Source organism: Rana temporaria, chromosome 8 (assembly GCF_905171775.1).
Source record: "Rana temporaria chromosome 8, aRanTem1.1, whole genome shotgun sequence".
Lineage (NCBI taxonomy): Eukaryota > Metazoa > Chordata > Amphibia > Anura > Ranidae > Rana > Rana temporaria.
The window spans coordinates 74354989-74378161 of record NC_053496.1 but is presented as its reverse complement, the minus strand read 5'-3'; the positions used below and the strand labels follow the sequence as shown (position 1 = coordinate 74378161).

At 39.2% G+C, this 23173-nt stretch overlaps 1 protein-coding gene across 3 annotated transcripts in view; it reads left to right on the top strand.

The window, feature by feature from the left end:
• BICC1 (BicC family RNA binding protein 1) overlaps positions 1-23173 on the top strand; it is a 294348-nt gene that overhangs the window by 215387 nt on the left and 55788 nt on the right. For all 3 annotated transcript variants that reach the window (XM_040362048.1, XM_040362049.1, XM_040362047.1), the window contains exons 4-5: positions 12465-12544; positions 18918-19076. In XM_040362048.1, the coding sequence (XP_040217982.1) occupies positions 12465-12544; positions 18918-19076 (239 nt within the window). The remainder of the gene's footprint in view (positions 1-12464; positions 12545-18917; positions 19077-23173) is intronic.

Below are 23173 nucleotides of genomic sequence, written 5' to 3'. Positions count from 1 at the left end.
CCTTTGCAGTGGGGTTGCCCTTTGACTACTAGGGTTAAATGCTCATTTAGGTCGGAGGGGATTCAAAAAAACCCTTTTACTTGCCTAACCCTTTACTCTGGGGAGAGGAGGGAGTTCAGAATAGGTGTTAGAGGGGGAATAGGGAGCATTTGGAAGCGTAGTTCGATTTGTACCTTGAATTTTACTCTAACTGGTATTAATTTTGCAAATACCAAGTATAAGAAAACTCTTTTAATGGTAAATTTAACAAACTGAAAGAGAAAATGGGAGAAGTTCATTGTAAGGCTTTAAGGGTATGTAAACTCCTAACTTCATAAAAAAAAAAAAACGAAGAGTCGACATTTGTCTGCTTTTTGTTTTTCCTTCACTTCCTGTTCCTCTAAAAGATCTATACACAAAAAAAGTTATAGTTTACGGTGAAAGAGGTAAACATTGGCAAAAATGAAACCATTGTCTTAATATGTTCTTGCCATTCCACAATCGACTATCCGTTTTTGTTGGTGTTCCCTTTGAGGAGTTTTCCTTTAGAGCCTCCCCCGAAGTAGGGACTCAAAGATGACCTAAAATTATTACCAAGGTATAAACTATTCTTGCTTTATCAAACATGAAATTAAGCTTTTGGTCTAAACTTGGGCTTTAACATTTTATTTTACAAAGCATTAGGTGGTAATACAGTAAACTTCACTGGCAATAGACAATGCATGGATTTGCCAAATTACCAAGCACAGTAACCCAAAGCAATAATTGCTATCTCTGGATGGAGAAGCATGGCATCTAGTGCCCAATTGCATCCTCTAGTTTGAATGATTCCTTGGTGAGGTCAATGAGATTGTACAGCTTTAATGTTAGATGGATAATTATAGCCTGAGTGAAGTGCTACAAAGCTTGAGAAATGGGCATACTTTTAAGCACAGGGCACACTGTCAGTTCATGACGGATGTCAAACCCCTGATGGAAAAGAGGTATGACCTGCCAGACACCAAAGTGACAGAACCTCAATCCCTAGTGTGTGTGTGTGTGTGTGTATACATAATATATAGAAACCGAGTGGGACTTTATATGAGGTACGTCACTGCTACAGATATTGCATAGGTAATTTGTATATAAATGTTTTATTAATCAAATGCAAATACATTGATAAATTCAATATTGCAGTGGGGTTGCATTTTATAGTCATAACCATTAGTACACCATATACAACAGAGCTGCTACAAAAACAAGGGAAGATGCACATTATTAATTACATGTTACTAGATGAACTCTGAATAAATAGAGGTATATATGAGTCGGTAATGAGCCAGACATGGCTGAGCACCCCATGGAAAGATGAGTTTCATGGCTTATGCCACTTTTCAGTAGTCGGGTACTAAAATAAACTGTACATACAAATGGTTAGATAGGAGGTAGAACATATTAACCAATACTAAGGCGGGGAAAACCTCATGGTGGAGGGGGAGTCTATACTCAAGTCGGCTAAAACACTGTACTTGGCATCTACTGCCCGATTGCATCCTCAAGTTTGTATACTTCCCTGGTGAGGTCAATGGGATGGTGCAGCTTCAATGTTGGATGGATAATTCTAGCCTGAGTGAAGTGCTACAAAGCTTGAGAAATGTGAAAATGCACACTTTTTAAGCACATGGCACACTGTCAGTTTATGATGACAGATGTGAAACCCCTGCTAAGTGTCCCCCCCCCCCCTTCCCTTTTCTCTGTGGAGAATGAATCACTTTTTACTGAAATATTACTTCTGATTGGTTGCTCCTACTGCCCTCTCCACCTTGCTCTTTGCCTTTTATTGAGAAAAAGTGGTTCATGGCCCAGCATTTCCTCAGTAGAACATTTTATAAGGATTTAAAAAAAAAAAATTGAAAATATTTCAATACATCTGCTTAAGAGAAATGTTTTATTTGATGTTTGTAAAGCTATTCTCTCTCTATTCTATATAAAAAAAAAACACTTGATTTATGATCATTGTGATTTACTGTTTTCTATGCTTTGCCAGACATTTCTCCCGAGTAATCCTAAATTACAAGAGACAGATCTCAGTGATTTATAATACCGCAGAACCTAGTAAAAAAAGGTATCCATCCTGCTTGTCTGTAGTAAACCTTCATTATTCTGTTATAAGCACTGAAGGGAAACCTTTGTATTTATGTAGTTGCAACATTATATGTTGATATAAAGCCAAAGCATTTTTTTCATTTTGGATCAAGAAATCTGCTATGAAATGGTAAAATCTCTGACAGTTTTTATTTTATGCTGTCTTTGTCTCATTTTGGAGATTACGGTTAATTTCCTGTGCTGTTGACATTACAGGAGGAAATCTTTCCAAAATGGAGGTAAACGCTTTAGCTGTCACCAGAACAAGCATCCCCATGTTATATAGCATTTATATAGCAACAGGTTGTGTAGTGCTTTCCAAAACAGATGGTACAGGTACAATACATTTCAAGACAAGTGGAGTATCGATAAGGTTTTCAGGTGGTCTGGCCTGTCGGCAGTCTGGTCAGCATGTGTTCTCGTCCCTTCCCTTGGCTCCAAGAGGAAGTACCTAGCTAGACAGTCTCAGAAATGCAGCTCTACTGCTCCTCCTTGCCTTAGTGTCTTTTTATTTAAGTGTCACAATATGACTTACTTTCTCGACTTCAAATCCCATGATCCTCAGCGTTCTGCATAGGATTCCATATGCTTTTCTGGCTATAGTTCTCCCTCTGCTGACTGGAGAGGACAGTGCAACACAACCTTCAGCATGACAGCAGAAAGTAAAAGGATTGTAACAGGTTTTTTTCCTTCATGTTTCTGTAGTCCAACACCTGGCTAAACTTGCCTGAAGAGATGAGTTTTCAGGGATCGCCTAAAGGCAGACAGAGGAGGAGATAGCCATGCAGGTTAGGGTAGGGAGTTGGAGGGAAGAAAGAGGCTGGAATTTTTGTGAATGTCTGTGTGGCTATAGACTGATGCTATTAAGCAGCAGCACAAATGTACGATTGGCTCCTCTGAACGACTCTAGGAATGTTTCACACATGCTTGCACATGTTTTACAGCAATGCACTAAAGCATTGGTGTATATCTGAATACAAATGCATACAGACATTCAGTTCTATGGTCCGCTATATGCACCATCTGTGGCACCTAAGGCAGGAAAAAAACACCACCATTTTACGCTAATGCATGTTTTCTAGTCCTGTGTTTTTTCCCAGTCTCACAGCCTGTGTGCATGAGGCCTTTATTTTCCCCATGGAAAAATTTCACCTCTATTCCTATTCTGGTAAAAAAAACTTTTGTATTTTCCTTACTGACAGTTATAACAATGACTGGAATATAGAGAGTGAATTTTCCTTACAAGTAAGCAATAAAAAATCTACCTGGTGATCCGTTTAAGACCCCTTTCACACTGAGGGCGTATTGCAGGGCTCTAGCGTTAAAAATGGCGCCTGCAATTTGCCCTAAAAGTGCTGCTCTATTGTCTCCAGTGTGAAAGCCCAAGGGCTATCACACTGCAGCATTGCGCTAGCAGGACGGTAAAAAAAAGTCCTGCTAGCCAGCTATACCGTCAGCAGTGCATTGCGGGTGGTTTTACCCCTTTCTCGGTCGCTAGCGAGGTTAAATGCGCCCCGCAAGCAGCCGAAATGCGCTGCAAATCCGCCCATAGCGTCGGCGGTAAAAATATCGGTGTTTTACCGCAGACGCTATGGGCAGCTCAGTGTGAAAGGGGTCTTGGTGTAGCAGCATTAAACCCCCATAACTTTTCATTGATGTTCATTGACTGCATTTATTACCTTCCACTTTTTTGTATTTAATGGCAACCATAAATACCCCTTCCCTTTTTTATATGTACAATAGCAACAATAAATATCCCCCTTCCTAATAGTGTGCAGTGGCAGAAATAAATACCTTCCTCGAATAGTTGCAGTGGCAACAAGAAATCCATTCTTTTTTTATTGGTGTTCAGCGCAAAATAATATATATAAAAAAATCCATTGGGTGTTTCAACACCAACAACATATACAGCCCTTAATCCACAATATTAACCTAACATCACCGGTATAATGGACAATAATAACATTGAACCAAAAAGTAGGATTAATGTTCATACCGCAAGTGTTCCACTGGCCTGCTTCTAGCAACTAGGAATGGTCACTATAAAGGTAATTGAAATGGTGGTTCTCTTCTGGTAGGTCACTGTGGTGCATCAGCGCATTTTCAAAAGTTGTTGTGGCCTCTAAACATATTGTCATATATAGGGTTAGATTTGGTGGATCCATGGCATAGGCAAGTCCCTGGTTTTATATTTTGAAATATATGTTGACTATCAAATCCATTTGAAATAAATAAATTAAACTTTATTATTTGGGAATTGAGAAGAAAGCAAAAAAGACACATGCTTGGATTCTAACCATCCCCTGCTGTAGCAAAAACTAACGTAAAACAATTTTTTTTTTTGTCTAGAGATACATTTTAAAAGGATTGAGTATATTTATTAATGTATATAGTTTAAAGCTGGCAGAACTCCAGTTAGCATTAATCAGATGGAGGTCATTAGTCCATAGAATAGTACTCTGGACGCACCAACGTTAAACATTCCATCTGTGAACCAGAAATTTTACTAATAAGTAAACACTGTTATCTTGATGTTTCCCGTTAAAGTCAACTCAAAACATTGTTTTACCACTACAGTAAAACCTTGGTTTGCGAGCATAATTGGTTCCAGAAACATGCTTGTAATCCAAAGCACTTGTATATCAAAGCATTTTTTTTACAGGGTATAAAAGAGAAGAGAGGCGCCTCTAAGTGTAGCAATAAGTTGCTAAATGTTGCACCTTCATTAAATGTAACCATATTGCTACACTTGGAGGCTCCTCTCCTTTTTTTTTTATACTCAATTGTGACATGGCGCTACTATTATATCAAGACATCGCTTGTATATCAAGGTAAAATGTATTAAAACATTTTGCTTGTCTTGCAAAACGCTCTCAAACCAAGTTACTCGTAAACTAAGGTTTTACTGTATACTATTTAGCTAAATTTTATAATGACCTACCTGGAAAGGGCCTTGTTGTAATCCTTCTAAACCGATAAATGTAATGAAGGAAATGTAGTAAGGAACACATGCTTTTAAACCTGATTTGAGATCTACAGCAATTAAGACTAAGGCTGGCCATACATGTGCAATTATCTTGTACTGTACAATTTTCCTTTAGATTTACCCTAAATTATGTAGTGCAAGGGCCTGCCTAATTGGATACAATTGAAAGTAGTTGAGTTTTGACCTCCCATATTTTATGGGTTTTGGTAAATCCTAAAGTAAAATGGTACAATAAAATTGAACATGTATGGCCAGCCTAATTCGCTCAAAACTTACACTTTGTGTTGTGTACTTGTAGTTGGACGTAATCTACAGCCTAAAGCCTCGTGGGCATTTTAAAAATTGAATTGGGCAATGGTAGCTGTCTCTTCCTGTACTGATTGTCTTGAATGTGAGGCTAATGTCCAATGCAGCAAGATATTTTTGGCTTTTCATAGGGGCAATGTATAAGGCCGTGTACACACGGGCAAACATGTACGATGAAACCGGTCCGCCGGACCGTTTTCACCGTACATGTCTGCCCGGGGATTTCTGTACGATGGCTGTACTAACCATCGTACAGAAATCCGCGCGTAAACACGACAATGGCGGGCCTGCCAGTTAAATGCTTCCACGCATGCGTCAAAGTCATTCGACGCATGCGAGGGATGGCGGGCGCTCGGACATGTACGGTAGGTCTGTACAGACGACCGAACATGTCCGAGCGGGCAGGATTCCAGCGGACTGTTTTAAAACAAGTCCAGGAATATTTGTCCGCTGGGAAAAGGCCCGGCGGGCAAATGTTTGCTGGAATTCTGTCCGCTCGGTCCTACACATGACCGAACATGTCTGCTGAAACTGGCCCGCGGACCAGTTTCAGCAGACATGTTTGGTCGTGTGTACGGGGCCTTAGAGTTGAGCCTCTTGCTGCCAAATTCTGTGTTGTGCATTTACTCCATTAGTGTGTGCATGTATGAGGCTGCAAATGGCTCATAGAAAGGGTGCTACTGGGAACTAAGAAACACCATGGTTACTATTTCACAGCATTAAGTTCAGGGTTATCCATAAAATTAGTAGGAATTTAACAAGCCCTACAGCCTACATTCCTTCAACAGGTAGACGGAGGCTGCGGAATAAGTTTAAGTGCAAGAGTTGGGTTTGCATAAGGAGGGTATGTCTTTCACTACGCAGTTGTGTTATACATGGCTAGCCTCACTGTAGGTTTTCTTTGAAACAGAACATGCACAAAAGTTTTAAAGCATTTGTAATTTTTTGTGTTTTGACAGCTAGATTTAGCCTCTATGCAAGCCTTTGAAACTTTTGCTCGCTGCGTCAAATGTCTATACATTCCTATATTCTTCTCCTGCCAGAAATGATTTTTGTTCTTTAAACACAAGTGGAAATAGCATGTCCCTTTGTACATGTTCCCGGTACGTCCGAGACTAAATTACTTCAAATGGTCGATTATGTAAAGAATACACACACAAATTTTTAAAACCTGCATTTTAAGCTCATGATATGAATAATTCATGTTTAGGTTCTTGCTATTTGAAAATTCCACTTCTGCTTTTCATTAGAAGGGCTAAATGTCTTCGAAAGGATTCATTCTGGCCTATTACATTTTTATGCCATTTTATGGCTCGGCACTGTGTACTTGAAACTGGTATGCAAAACTAAAGTATTCTACTAATTTACATGTCTCTTCAGAATTACTTGTACATTAACCAGTGCTGCTTTTGCTCTTTCTGCTTGTATTTTTTTTTATAAAGCACACCTTACCCTAGGTTTGTAGTTGGGTTTTATTTAAAAAAATCTCATGAAAATTGTTCCTCCCTTTTTGGATATTTTTGTTGTATAATGCACTGTATATATTGGCATATACATTGACATAATTGCAATTTCAAGTTTTTAAGCATTTTAGAATGGGTTTAAATAAATTTTATAAAATTACAAATTTATCCAACTCATTTTATTTTGAGAAATATCTGAAAGATGAGAATACATAATTCAGTGGAATTGGTCAGTGGAAAACATTTAGACTTTTTGTCTTTTTTAATTAGATTTACATTCATGTTTAGAAGGATGTATGAATGTAAACATATGACACGGTTATTGTAATTGTGTCATTCTTGAGGTTAGCAGTCGGACTAAAATGTTTTTTTTTTTTTTTTTTTTTTTTTTAAACCTGCAAGGCAAAAGGCATAATCGGCTAGTATGCACCGCATACTAGCTGATTATGAAATACTTACCTCGGAACGAGGTGAAGAACACTTACCTGGTCCACGCCGAGCGAGATGTCATCTTGCTCCGGCGTGTCTTCCGGGTATCGGCGCTCCAGCGCTGTGATTGGCGATGACGTCACTCCCGTGCGCGGGAGATTTAAAATCGGCAGGGTCCGGCGGATGCCGGTCCTTTCGCCGCGGATTCCCCCCTGCGCAGCTGCAATCAGCGGCGCATTGCGAGGGGAATATCTCCTAAACCGTACAGGTTTAGGAGATATTCTTTATACCTACAGGTAAGCCTTATTATAGGCTTACCTGTAGGTAAAGTGAAAAATAAGGGTTTACAACCACTTTAATTTAAAGTCAGTACAGAGTAATAAGTTCAGTTGTCAGATCATGTTTATGGTTAGACCATGCATGCTGAAGAGGTATAGAGCCTTGCACATATAAGCTGTATGGAATTGAGCATAAGCAAATTAAAATGATTAAGGGGCTCTATGTAGTTGAGTCACGGGCCCTTGTTCATAACATGTTCAATCATCCACAGAAACAACCACAATCTGTGTACAATTTGTATTAATATATAAATGTACAAGCTGTTCCAACTCTGGTGTTTATAAACACATTGTTACAGTTGTTAAAATATACTTCTAAGCTCCATTTTTTCAAACTGGAAATTTCCAATTTTTTTGGAAGAATTTGAAAGTTCTGAAGCAGCAAAACGGCAACCTCAATTACCCTTAACATAGCTACTACATTCATTTTATTTTAGTGTGTGTGTGTTTATAGGTGTTTGTGTGTGTCATCTTTTGCTGCTTGCTTTGAGGCACAAGTTGTCTGAAACCTTGAATGTAAACCTCTGATATGGTCATTGGTGGTGGCAAATATTTTGTTTAAAAATTCATCGGTATATCTTCACCTGCCTGTGAAATACAAAGTTTGTTGTCCCAGACCATAATAAATATTGTACAAAACTCCTTTTTGTCTTGTCATGTATGTGAGGAGTGCAATTTCTGTATTTGCTCTAAAATGGTGTTATGATGGTATTAACCACTTAAGACCCAGACCAAAATGCAGGTAAAGCACCAGGACAGTTTTTGCGATTCGGCACTGCATCGCTTTAACTGACAATTGCGCGGTCGTGCGACGTGGCTCCCAAGCAAAATTGGCGTCTTTTTTTCCCCACAAATAGAGCTTTCTTTTAGTGGTATTTGATCACCTCTGCGGTTTTTATTTGTTGCGCTATAAACAAAAATAGAGCGACAATTTTGACAAATTCAATATTTTTTCCTTTTTGCTATAATAAATATCCCCCAAAAATCTATAAAAAAACATTTGTTTCCTCAGTTTAGGCCGATACGTATTCTTCTACCTATTTTTGGTAAAAAAAAAAACGTAAAAAGTGTTTATCGTTTGGTTTGCGAAAAATGTATAGTGTTTACAAAATAGGGGATAGTTTTATTGCATTTTTATTAATAATTTTTTTTTACTAATAATGGCGGCGATCAGCAATTTTTTTTTTTCGTGACCGCAACATTATGGCGGACACCTCGGACAATTTTGACACATTTTTGGGACAACTGTCATTTTCACAGCAAAAAATGCTATAAAAATGCATTGTTTACTGTGAAAATGACAATTGCAGTTTGGGAGTTAACCACTAGGGGACGCTGAATGAGTTAAGTGTGACCTCATATGTGTTTCTAACTGTAGGGGGCGGGGGTGGACGTGTGACATCATTGATCGTGTTTGCCTATATTAGGGAACACACAATCAATGACAGCGCCACAGTGAAGAACGGGGAAGCTGTGTTTACACACAGCTCTCCTCGTTTTTCAGCTCCGGGGACCGATCGCGGGACTCCAGCGGCGATCGGGTCCCGTGGTCACGGAGCTTCGGACCGGGTCGCGTGCACGTGCTGGCGGCTCGCGAGACCCCACGGCTGGGCTTAAAGGGCCACGTACAGATACGTGGATGTGCCCAGCCGCGCCATTCTGCCGCCGTATATCGGCGTGAAGAAGTCCTTAAGTGGTTAAAGTTGTTAACATTAAATGGCAGCTGGAGTAACTCATTGCTGAACGGCACTATAAACCTTAGCGTTCATATAGGCTAACAATAGTGTCTTCCAGAACGGTGAACCTGTGTGTCCAATTCCCTCAACCTTAGATAATTTTTGCTACTAAGCGTGCCGTAAACTTTAAAGTTAAATAATTAAGTTAGGGTTGTCCAGATACCGATACTAGTATCGGTATCGGGACCGATACCGAGTATTTGCGGGAGTACTCGTACTCGCGCAAATGCTCCCGATACCTAAATAGAATACTTTTTTTGTATTTATCAACATGTTCTATGAAAATTCTTTGAGTTTTTTACTACTGCGTGACAAGCAAATAAAACATTTTTATTCATTTTTACTCATTTTTATTCTTTTATAATGTCTTGAGTTAGAGTTCTTCATAATTCTAAAGAAAATATCCTTAGTCTGTATTGTGGTTTGAAAACTGTCACATGACATTTAAAAAAAGTATCGGTATTCGGTATCGACGACTACATGAAAAAAAGTATCGGTACTTGTACTCGGTCCTAAAAAAGTGGTATCGGGACAACCCTAAATTAAGTACATTTGATTAATAAAGTTTATGTGTAGTCAACACTTTTTTATCGAGTAGAGAAGGGTTAACACTTCTTTTTTTTTTGCTTTGTGTCCTGCTAGGGAGATTTCTTCCTGTCCTGGGAACACAAGAGAAAGTGAAAGAATCTCCCCAAATTTGTGGCCATTCCCATCATAGTTGTCACCAGAATATTTGTCACCTTTTTCTCTGACTGACTCCAAAATGTAGAATTTCACCTTATTTTCGGTCTCTGTGACAATGGTTAAAGTGGATGTAACCCAGTGAAGTGAACAGCCTCAGATGATACACAGAGATTAAACAAATCTCCCTGCATAAGTTTTACATGTATATCTGCTGTCTTCATCTGTATATATCCTTTAAAAAATGCTCTTTGTGTTAAAGTTTTTCTCTTCCTGGTTAGCACTAAAAGTGCATTATTGGCATACAGCCAAGACCGCTGATTGGAGGAAAGACACGTCTTTATGAGCTTGCCACATCTTACTATTGTTTTACTATTGTTTTTTTGCCCATTCCGCCTTGCAAAACTGCTCCAGCTCCTTCAAGTTGTATGGTTTGCACTTGTGAACAGCAATCTTTAAGTCTGACCACAGATTTTCTATTGGCTTGAGGTCTGGGCTTGACTAGGTCATTCCAACACATTTACATGTTTCCCCTTAAACCACTCAAGTTTTTTTGCTTTAGCAGTGTGTTTGGGGTCATTGTCCTGCTGGAAGGTTAACTCTGTCCTAGCCTCAAATCGCACATAGTGGTACAGGTTTTGCTCAAGAATATCGCTATATTTAGCACCATCCATCTTTCCCTTAACTGACCAGTTTCCCTGTTCCTACTGCTGAAAAACATCCCCATAGCATGATGCTACCACCACCATGTTTCAGTGTTCTTTGGGTGATGTGATGTGTTGGGTTTGCGCCAGACATAGTGTTTTCTTTTGATGGCCAAAAAGTTCAATTTTAGTCTCATCAGACCAGAGCACCTTCCTCCATACATTTTGGGAGCCTCCCACATGCCATTTTGTTTTTTGCTGAAAGTAATGGCTTTCTTCTGGCCACTCTGCCAATTCTATGGAGCGTATGGCTTATTGTCATCCTATGTACAGAAACTCCAGTCTCTGTTGTGAAACTCTGCAGCTCCTCCAGGGTTACCTTAGATCTTTGTGCTGCCTCTCTGATTAATGCCCTCCTTGCCTGGTCCGTGAGTTTTGGTGTGCGGCCGTCTCTTGGCAGGTTTGCTGTTGTGCCATGTTTCCATTTGGTTATGATGGATTTGATAGTGCTTCTAGGGATCATTGAAGATTTGGATATTTTTTTATAACCTAATCCTGTACTTCTCAATTGTCCCTTAATTGTTTGGAGAGTTCCTTGGTCTTCATGGCAGTGGTTGGTTAGGGGTACCTCTTGCTTAGGTGTTGCAGCCTCTGGGGCCTTTCAAAAAAGGTGTGGGTGTGTGTGTGTGTGTGTGTGTGTGTGTGTGTATATGTAATGACAGATCATGTGACACTTAGATTGCACAGAGGGGGACATCATTTCACTAATTAGGTAATGGGTTGCACCAGAGCTTTTTTTGAATACATGTGCACATGCCAATTATCAGTTATTTCTGAAAAATAGTTTTAAGTATATATTCTAATTTTACTTCACCAATTTAGACTATTGTGTTCTGATCCGTCACATATAATTCAGATTAAAAAACAATTTAAACTAAAGGCTGTAATTTAACAAAATGGGTAAAAAGTCACGGGGGGTGAATACTTTAAGAAAGGCACTGTATTTAAAACCTTGCCCGACACACACTTTTCTCTCCCGTCTCGGAGAATGTGTGAAGTTATTAAACTGATAACAGAGCTATGGAACAGGAGACAGCTACAGGACGTAGTGCTTTGGAGAACGATAAGAAAACACTGCAGGTATACGTGCCCAGCTCAAATTACATGAATCAGGTTTACATCCACTTTAATATGCATCAATCTCCCCAACGAGGGTGCAAAAAAAAAAAAAAATGATCAAAAAAGATCCTATACATTTTAATGGTCATTTTGGGAACCTTGAAAGTTTACTTTTCTCAGTTCACATCTGGCAATTCAGGATTGCGGGCAGAATTACGATTCAAAATCGCACTACAATAGTGGTAAAAAGGACAATGTGTGTTTTGGGTGTCATTGGTTTTTAATGGCACTTCAAATGCAGTGAAGTTTTGCCACTAGAGAAATCTTGCCAAGAGTAGTGTTTTCTCTGCAATTGCTGACCTCTTTCTGAAATGCTCTTGCTGTATCTAGTTATAAATCTTTGAGTCGCTGTGTCAGCATGCAGCCAGCATTAACAAGTAATTCTCCTGATCGGTCTCTGACACAGATCTAATAAAACCATTAGTTTACCATGAAAGCAATGGAGTTAGCATTTTTAAAACTAAATATTTTTTTTTTTTTTACACTGAAAGCTGTTTGTAATTGCTATAGGCTATTCTGTATGTTTACGAATTTTTAGTCAACACAACAAATTTCTTTGCCCACAGCCTCTTAACTGCAATTTTATATTTTATTTGTAGATCCCCACATTAAAGTATCTGGGAAGAGAGAGAATGTAAAAGAAGCAAAGGAACGAATAATGTCTGTTTTGGATACAAAGGTAAGGTAAAGTGATTGTAAAGCTTAATTTAATAAAACATTTTTTAAAGCGGAGCTCACCTCAAAAGGGGAACCTCCGCTTGTTTGCTTCCTCGACCCCCCCTATCCTCTTTTCGTTGCCACGTTTGGCACCTTTTGGGAGGGGGGCTTTTGACAGGTACCCATCCCTATTTCTGGGAGACCTCGCTGCAGCGAGTTCCCCCAGAAATTTGGCACCCTTCTCCTTCCACTGTTTCCAGGCCATTCAGAAAGGGTGCATGTGCAGTAGGGGACCAGCTGTGATGGTCTCCCATACAACGAATCGCGATGAAAAATCGTCTGGGGTGCCAACATCGTTGGGATCCCTGGACAGGTAAGTGTCCTAATATTAAAGTCAGCAGCTACAGTATTTGTAGCTGCTGACTTCAAATTTTTTGGTAAGGGGGGCTGGAGCTCTGCTTTAAATATCTTATACTTGGCTGCTCTGTGCAATACTTTGCACAGAAGCGGCTCTGAACTTCCTCCTCTTGGGTCCTCCCCTAGTGCTCTGGACGACCCCTCTTCTAGGTGCACCACCATGGGAAGCCATTTCCTATGGGGGCGCACCTGGGGACTTGCTCACAAGGTGGGCTGCGTGCATCTATTGACACACACAGAATGTCTCTCTGCTCACAGAATTTGACAGCAGCAGGAGCCAATGGCTCCCGCTGCTGCCTCTGTGAGCAAATAAAGAGGAGAGCCACTGCACACAGGCACAGCACTGGATCAGAATTGGGGTCAGGTAAGTATACAGGGGGATGGGAGGGGGTGAGATACATATACAGGGAAATTCTTATCTTAATTCAGGGTTCTAAAGGATGATTTTTTTATAAAACATATGCTGCCCCTAAAAGGTAAATGGAATGATTAGCCTACTGCTTTTAAGTAAAGGTTCGCTTTAAAAACAAAATGCACAGAGCAGCCGAGATCCTCCTCTTCTCAGGTCCCTCTTTGCTGCTCCTAGTCCCTCCCTCCTTTGAGTGCCCCTCAGCAGCTTGTTACAGGTTGTCACCCAGGCAGAGTCAGAGCTCCGTGTATCAATTCAGACATGGAGCCATGACCTGGCCCCACCCCCTCTCTCTCCTTATTGGCTGACTGACTTTCACAGCAGCGAGAGCCAATAGTGCACTGTTCTGTCTCGGCCAATCAGGAGGAGTGTACTGGATGGCTGAGGGGATTGTGGACATTGCTGAAGAGAGGTGGTCAGGTAGGTAGAGGGGTGCTGGGGGGGGCTGCTACACACAAGTTTTTTTTTTTTTATCTTAATGCATAGTATTCATTGAAAAAAAACACCTGCCTTTACAACTCCTTTAAAGATAATGCCTGGAGTGGGGCTGGCTTTAAAGAGGAAGTAAACCCTGATGGGTTTTACTTCCTCTTTGTTTCCCTTCAAAGGTAAAGCATAATGGGCCACTAGCCCATTATGTGACGAGAAGCCCGCGATGTCCCCGTCTTCCTTGCGGGTAGCGAGCGGCCCCTCTTCACCCCTCTTCCCTCCGGGCTCCGTGAGTGGCCGGAGTCGCGTGACGTCACTCCCGCGCATGCGCGCCGGAGCCGCCACTCACGGCATGACCCGAGTTAGAAAGGCCACATGCGCAGAGGAAATCACCGTACATCGATTTGCAAATAACTCCTAGACCATGCAGGTCTAGGAGATATTTTAAGCACCTACAGGTAAGCCTTAATCTAGGCTTACCTGTAGGTTAAAGTGGTTGTAAAGGGTTTACAACTACTTTAAGTATTTCTTTATGAACTGTAAAATAAACAAAGTTAAAAATTTCAAAGCTATAAAAAAACTAATTTGTTGCGCTTAAGTAGCAATGGATAAAGAAACTGCTTTTAACACTATACTGTTGACTACAATGAAAGTACTATAGGATAAATGGTGTAGCGCTATAAAGTGGTGATAAAAAAAAAAAAAGTTCCTATGTACAGAATTCATATATAGAGGTTTTCATCATGTAAAAATGCCAAGGTATTCTGAGATGGGGAGAGACCGTCCCCAGCACCCAATATAACTGACCCTTACCGTCAGTGTATGCGATATACACAGTAGATATGATAAGAGATGGCGATATCCACGATTCCTCCTAATCACCAAACGGACCAATACATGCAAAATGAAGAAATACTTCTTCCACTAACCCACCAGGTAAGCCCAAAACTTAATCTCTGCAGAACTTGCCTACAGGTATGCTCCACAAAAGAAGCCCGATATCGCATGTATAAAAGGGTTGAAAAGAATACGCTCATTGCACAGACATCCAAAGAAGAGCAAATGTATTTATATAAAAGCTACAAGTAAACTCGCATGCTATATAAGTAATACAGGCAAAAGAAAGCGTCCAGCGCTTCCTACCAGCAAGATGGTGGCCGCGTCTCCGTCCAAACCAGTACGTCACACGTCCCTTGCTTCACCCAACGTTTTGTTACACACACACGTGCGACTTCCGTGGCGTGGTCATGACGTGTGTCACTTCTATTTATATGGGACGGATTTGAAAAAAAAAACTGAAATTGGGTGCATTTCATAGGGCGAAAGTGATCACCTCCAAGCCACAGGACCGCATCCACCGGAAAGACCAAGCCTACCAACCTACGATGCGCTCCACAGGCCAAAAATGAACAACATCTAAGGCCCGCGAGCACACTCAATAGAAAAGGCTGGCTTGGATTGGAAATAATGGAAAAAGATATTTGTGTTGGGTGCGCTCCAGATGCCTGAAGCCATAAACTCCCATACCCTGGAATGCAACCACCAATAAGGGCCAGCAAATATAAACATACACTACGCTCCACAGGCCAGAAGTAAACGCTTCCATGGCCCAGGAGGCCATCCAATAGGAAAAACATAGCTGGCCCTAAGGAGTGATGACCTCTTGACCCTTACAGACAAAAAAGCATCAATTAAATAAGCCCAACACTTAAATATAAAATACCACCAATTTATGGATGAATTTTAATAAAGGGCTAATACTGGAGGGAGGAGGAGGGATTTGTGTGTGCGTACCGATAACACAAAAAAGTATTTGTCTCTAAAGCGGACTTATGAGGCAGGGACCTCTTGTGGCAAAAATAGTTTTTACATGTAAAATAAATAGATCATGTTTAAAAAAAGCATAGTAAACACAAAACCATAGAAACAACCCTATTAGTCACACCCAATTAATTAAAATAAACAACCAGACTATTCAAGAAAATATTATGGAGAATACATAAAAGGGACTCATGAAATTCATATCCAATATTAAAAGCTAGAACAATGGATTCAATCTAACAATCCATATGGTGACATTATGATAGTATTACAGAATGGATGTTAAATAATGAATTAAAACCTCAATGGCGAAAATCAGTGTACTGTAACCATTATTAAAATGTGACGTGACGTACTGGTGTGGACTAAGACGCGGCCACCATCTTGTTGGTAGGAAGCGCTGGATGCATTATTTTGCCTGTATTGCATGTGAGTTTACTTGTAGCAATGAGCGTATTCTTTTCATCCCTTTTATGCATGTGATATCAAGCTTCTTTTGTGGAGCATACCTGTAGCCAAGTTCTCCTGACAATATGTTTTGGGCTTACCTGGTGGGTTAGTGGAAGAAGTTTTTCTCCATTTTGCGTGTATTGGTCCGTTTGGTGATTAGGAGGAATCATGGATATCGCCATCTCTTATATCTACTGTGTATATCCCATACACTGACGGTAAGGGTGAGTTATATTGGGTGCTGGTGACGGTCTCTCTATCCCATCACATGCAATATCTTCAATGGTCGATTTTGTTCTGATCGATCTGGCATTTTTACATCATGAAAACCTCTATTTGAGATATATATATATATATATTTTTATTATCCCCACTTTATAGCGCTACACCTTTTTAAACTAAATTTTCAAAGCTAGATTATATTTTTTTAAAGCTATCCATACATTTTTGATTCATGTACTGTATTAATCATTTTTATATTTACAGACCTTGTTTCAAGTTGCATTTTAATTATGTATGTGGTTGCATATTACACATGTAACTATGACTCTGACCTTTTTGGCGGCCCATGTTTTGAAATGCCATCACGATGCTTCTCCTTGGCTGCTGCATTTTTCCACTTTTCCATATGTGTGAAATATCTGCTCCCCTACTACATTGTGTGGTTTCACCTGTTGGCTTGTGCATCACTACCAGTAGAATAAGCTGGTGGGAGGAGTAGATGTTTTACTAACACATAGGATCCAATACTTGCAGAGAATGGGTTAGTGTGAACTTTGCAATGCATGCAACTCCTTTTTTTTTTTTTGCTTTTACCCAGCAGAGACAAGTTTGCTTTACCCTTGCCTCCCTTCAAACACCTAACCTATGTGTTACCCTCAAACTGACCCCAATACTGTCCCTTAAAATTCAAACTTAACCCTAGAACTAACTCATCCTAACATAATACTTAACTCTGAAAGAACTTTGTTCTATATACAATACTTGCCTGTTCCTGTGCTAATGGCAAGCCTTGCCAAAACCCCACTCTTCTGACAATAAAAACTATTGGTCCCATACAAACTAGGCTTGTTAAAATGCATGTATACTTTGGTTTTCCATATAATTTGAGAACTGTTTCCGTTTCTAAACTAAATATTATAATTGTAGCCTCCTGGAGTTTGTTCTAATCTATTATTCTCTTAAAAAAATTACAACGGTTTCTCGATCTGTACCTTTTTGTTTTCAGAGCTCAAAAGTGTAAGCTTGAGGAACCCCCCCCCCCCCCCCATTTAAATGAATGGGATAAAATTGCACTGCACTCAGATGGCACAGGAACACACAATCCATTCCTGTGCAATTTGTGGCGTGAACTAGCCCTTAGTGTATTTGAAAATATTTCTCACAGAATAACCTTTTATAATTTTTTATACTATCTTTGCTTTGCAAATATTTGTTTATCAGTTTAAAAACGTAAACTTAAAGACAGACCAAAATAAAAAACTCACCCCACAAGACTGTTACTTTAAGCTAGTGCATTGTTGGTTCACTTACCTTTTCCTTCAATTTCCCTTCTAAATGTTTTTTTTTCTTTGTTTTCTTTGTCTGAATTTTTCAATTCCTGTTCCTCCTCAGTAATCTATTCAGTAAGCTGTTCTAAATGACTTTCCACCGCCCGGATGATGGTGGAAAGCTTACTGATGAGAAACAGGAAGTGAGAAATTCAAACAAAGAAAACAAACATTTCGAAGGGAAATAGAAGGAAAAGGTAAGTGAACCAACAATGCACTAACTTAAAGGAACCTATTTAGAAAATAAAAAACAAACCTTTACAACACCTTTAACTCGCTGTATTGTGTAACCGCAGTGTCTTATTGTTCAGTAATCAAGAAATCCTTTACCAAAACTATTAAATTGAAGGTTTATAACATTAACATGTATGTGGTATATACAATAAACTCCTAATTATACGTTTATTTTGTATGTGTTTTTAAAAACATTTTAAGGTGTTGACTGAGACAAGTTGGCTATTTTTATTTATTTAATACAGGTATTTATATAGTGCTGACAATTTACCCAGTACTCTTACATCAGTCACTGCTCTCAAGTAGCTTACACTTTAATATCCCAATCTTGAATACAAATGCTAGGACCAGTTTAGACAGGAGCCAATTAACCTACCAGCATGTCTTTGGATTTTGGGAAGAAACCAGAATACCCAGAGGAAAGTCATGCAAGCACAGGGAGAACATGCAGATGATGTCCTCACTAGGATTTAAAGCGGGGCTCTACTATTGTAAGTTTCATGATACAATTTGCATGTTCCATAGCTATATATAGCAAAAGCCATGATCCCCAGAGCTCATGTTTGTCCTGGAACAGACAAACTAAAATGCCAACATGCCCCATAAAAGCTTCCCTTGGTTTTAGTATTTTTGTATCCCTATGCTGTTTACCATTGCTACCAGCAGAAGACTAAGGCAAGGGGACTAAGACGACTAAGAAGATGTTGGCCTAGAGGGCACCCCTGCAAGATGCAATTATTGCCTTCCCTAGTGGTAGGAAAGGCTTGAAAGGATGGAGTTTACTCCTTCGTCAGAATTCTCGGCCTAAATTATGTTAGTAGATGGTTTGTCACATCTGATTAATTATATACGTATTATATTAAATGATGCCATATATAGCGTGTCTTCAATGAATAACATGGTCATGAGTGACTGCTATATTTTGAGTACTGTCCACCTGATTTGTTTTCTTTTTGTTTTCCATTTTAGAATTCTAACCGGAACTACTTTCATCTGCTATATAAAATTTGTTTACAATATGTAATAAATATGATAAATTGTACTGTAAAACTGTGGTTGATTGTCAGGAAATTGTTTTCCACTAGAGTAACCGTGTCACATTGAAGATGGACGTGTCTCACACAGAGCACTCGCATGTCATTGGTAAAGGAGGGAACAACATCAAGAAAGTGATGGAAGAAACTGGTTGCCACATCCATTTTCCGGACTCCAACAGGAATAATCAGGCTGAGAAAAGCAACCAGGTACACGACTATTACTATAATTGTGTGGGAGGAACGTTCCCACATAGCCCTTATAAAAATGTAATTGTTTTGTTTTTAGGTATTGTAACATTTAAGACCTATTTCCTCTTAAGCAATACATTCAGAATTACTAATAGATCCAGGTATTGCCTTCTGAGAATCAGACTGCTGTGGGTAATAGAATTTACCAAAACTGGAGCAGACAGAATCTGGAGAAACGGTATATGGCAATTATCTGCCATCTTTCATTTTCAAAACTTAACAAGCTGAAGGTGGAAACTGATTGGCTGCAATGAACAGCTTTTACTAAGCTTTTGTCTTTGCCAGTATTAATAAATTCCCCTTCTTGTATTTAAACCAATGGTAATTCTAGTTCACTTACCTTGTTCACCCACCTTGTTCACCCTTCTCCCCAAGCTGTAATATTTTTGTTATATAATAATATATATTTATTTGCTAAATATATATAATTTTTTGCGTGGCTAAAGAGCTGCAGAGTCTCTTTAGCCAAGCATTGCAATCCCTCAGACATGCATGGCTGGACTCCATAGCTTTCAATAAAACACCCTTTAGCAGAGAGAGAACCATTTCATAAGGCTATCCATTCTTGCAGAAATGGAAGGATTTTGAATGAAACTCAATATGGCTTTAAAAAATCCATAAAAATATTTTTGGAGACCTGTTATACAGGTAAGTATATTACTTTACACAAAAGCTCATTACAGGAAGGGAGCTTCTTAGGATACCTGTGCTAAAAGTGCATAGCATCCCAACCCACAGATGAAAATTGGGATGTTTAGGCCTACCCTAGTCTATATCAACTAGCTCTTCTTACCTTATTTGCTCACTTAGAGGAGTGGGGAATTTGTCAAGTGCAGATGCCAACTTTGTCTTTCAGGCATGTAATGCCCATCATTCTTTGGTAGATATCTTCCCATCCATCACTTTTCTAAAATAGAATAATAAAATATAATGGGATCCATGGTACTTGTAAAGATGTATATGCTTCTGTATTCTTGTTCAACAACCATTAGTACCGGAAAACCTTGAAATCCTATTCATGTTCCTTTTATTAATATGTCACAAATAAGAAAATGTTTAAAAAAATATTTAGCCTGATGTGGTGTTTTTAGATAGAATTTGCAAATGTATAAGTCTTATGATGTCTATACAAAAGTTCTTAATTGAGAAATGTTTGCATTTTATCTAATATTCAGGACTGACTGTAAATTTTATAAAAAAAACACTGCTGACAGTTGTGATTAGTAATCACCTAGAAGTATCTGCACATATCGGAACAGTTTTCAGCACCCTTGCTCTACACAAATTCTTGATGGACTAAGCACCATTCTGGTAGCATCTTTACATGTAGATAGATGGTAATGATGGGTGCATAATCAACGGTACAAAAAAAGACAGTGATAAAGCATAGCAATTTGCTTTATGAATGTGCCAAGCACTCCTCTGACTTTGGGTTTCTGAAACCAGCTGAGTACTATTGAATGAAGGTGGAAAAAAATGGGAGAGCCCAGTCGCATAACTTGACCGTTTTGTGACTGGCCTCCCTCTAGACGTGGAGTTCTCTCTGCTGTGTTAAACGGGTGGAACTGTGTAGAAACCCATAGGATCCATACTGCGGCATGCCATTTTGCAACTGTCCTGTAAGATGCAGGCCACGGTATGGAATACCTTTGTAACGCACAGTGGAGAGTGATATCCACACTCCACTGCAAGGTTATATATATTTTTTTTGTGATTTCTAGACTTGGGCTTTAACTGAGCCTGTGCTTTTTCTATACTGGCATAGTAACAGGTTCACATTAGGGCATGCACTTTAAGTTCTTGATCTCCCCTAAGGGTAGGAACAGTGACATGAAAGGCACTGGAAACTGGCCAATGCATGCTCAACCCAACCACAAGTGATAGTGCTTAATCATGGCTAGTGGTACTGAGCACTGCATTGCAAAGGGCAGGAGCATCTCTGCTCCCCCCCCCACCTTACACAAAAATGTCAGATATTTCCTCAAGCAACCTGGCAATGTGAAAATGCAAAGAGAGGAATTACTTGCTGGTTAGTTCCTCCTATAAACAGGTTTGCTTCAATTTAAAAAAAAAAGCTCATCTAAAAAAATTGCATAATTGATTTTACTACTTTTTGTGAGTAGTGGTTTCTGAATTAATCGTCTTGCCAGCAGTCTTCTGGTGCTACTCTGGTTTTAACATGCTTTAAACCCACAAACGTGAATACATAACCACAGATTAATGGCTGTGTAGCACAGCTTGAGACACTGTTTAGTTTTGTTGAGATAATGGTGGTTTCTCTTCTTTGTGCCTGCTGAATGTTATTAAATAAAACAAAAGTTCCCACTGATTGCAGACAAAATAACACTTTTTAACTCCCAATTAAGAAAAGCGCAGAAGTTCAACTTTTTTCCCCTGAGCTAAACAGACTGTCCCAGACTGAGGTGTGGTCTGCTTACAAATCTGTTCTCAATAAGCAGCTCCCTTACTGAAACAGGTTTTGTTTCTTATCTGGCATTGATAAACAGTTTGTCAGTGGTGACAACATTAGACCAGACCATACAATGTTTTCAGGTCACTAAACATGATTGATGTTTTGTATTTGCTGCTACATTGTGTTTCCTAAGGGACGTCATAAATAAGCAAATTTTTACTGGAAATATTTTTTTATTTCATAGATTCAATATTAACTGGAATATACTTTACAGCTAAAGGCTATAAACCTTAAAGATAACTCATCAATTTATAGCGTATTCAGGAATCTAAATATTTAGTCTTTATTATAACGGTTCAGGCTGCGTTCATACTTTTTAAGCTGTCATGTATAGGAGAGGCGATGACTGGCCTTCGATTTGTACATATGCATATTTTTCATTTGACAGCTTCCTTTTAACAGCACAAGAAACGAGGGAACTACAATTATAACATTTGCCAAACAGTGAGCGCAGAATGACAAAAAAAGCAACAACGTATTACATTTTAATAAATAAATAAAAAAATATGCAAGAGGAGAAATGAAAAGCAGGGGAGAGACCCATAGAGTTCAGATTTGAGACAAAGGATAGGGCAGAGAGCAGTCTTCACCTAGTAATAAACAATTCCTTTATTAGTATTTAGTAAAATACAAATAGATAATTGGCAGATGATATACAAATTAAAACTTTAAGAACAATGTAGCCAAAAATGTACATACCAGCCCAGAGGTAGTTGCACAATATTATGTCATAATCTGCCTAAAATATTCTCACAGTTCAATGAACCTTGAGTAGACATATGTCGGTGGGATCAGAGGAGAGATTGACAGTGAGTGTTGTTCAGTAGTGTCAGTCAGTGATTGGCTTGTACAAACACTGCAGACTCATGTCAACTCAATTCCCAAGACCTACCAAACCGACAATGATGGAAAGTAAGGTTGTAAGCAGTACCGTGAATAGTAACAATTTAACCAACTCATATACAATATTTATGAATATGATTGGGGGGGGGGGGCATACGCAAATACCATACAGCAGTGTTGGCCAGTTATTGGCTTTAACAAACACACTGCGGACCCCTTGTCAGCTCAATTTCTGAGATCTACCAAGCAAAGGGGGTTAGGTTATGTACAGTACAGAGTCCAATGGAATGGGACCCCCCAAGGTGTGGAGGTGATGATCGAAATCACCAGTTGTTATAGAGACAGATCTAAGATGGGAAAATAAACAAGGCTGGAAAGTCAGTATTTGTTAAATTTGTTCGTTTTCAGCCATAGGGAGAGGGAGAAAATATTAGATTAATGTTTTAAGGAAAATGTGGAGAGACCCCCTAAATGGGGCTTTAAAGGCAACAAAAATATGTAGTAGTCATAGTAGTCAAAAAATGAAGTATTTTAATATACAAAGTGAAAATTATACAAAATGAAAATTATACTTATAAATTGTTTAAAAACAGTACATGGATGGGTGTCATTGAAAAGTAACGTCCATGAAGACGTACACGGCCCTACGCGTTTCGGATTACCCTTCATCAGGGGCCGAAATGTGTGTAGTCAACATATATAGGAACCACTTTTCTAAAAAACAGAAAAAATACATATG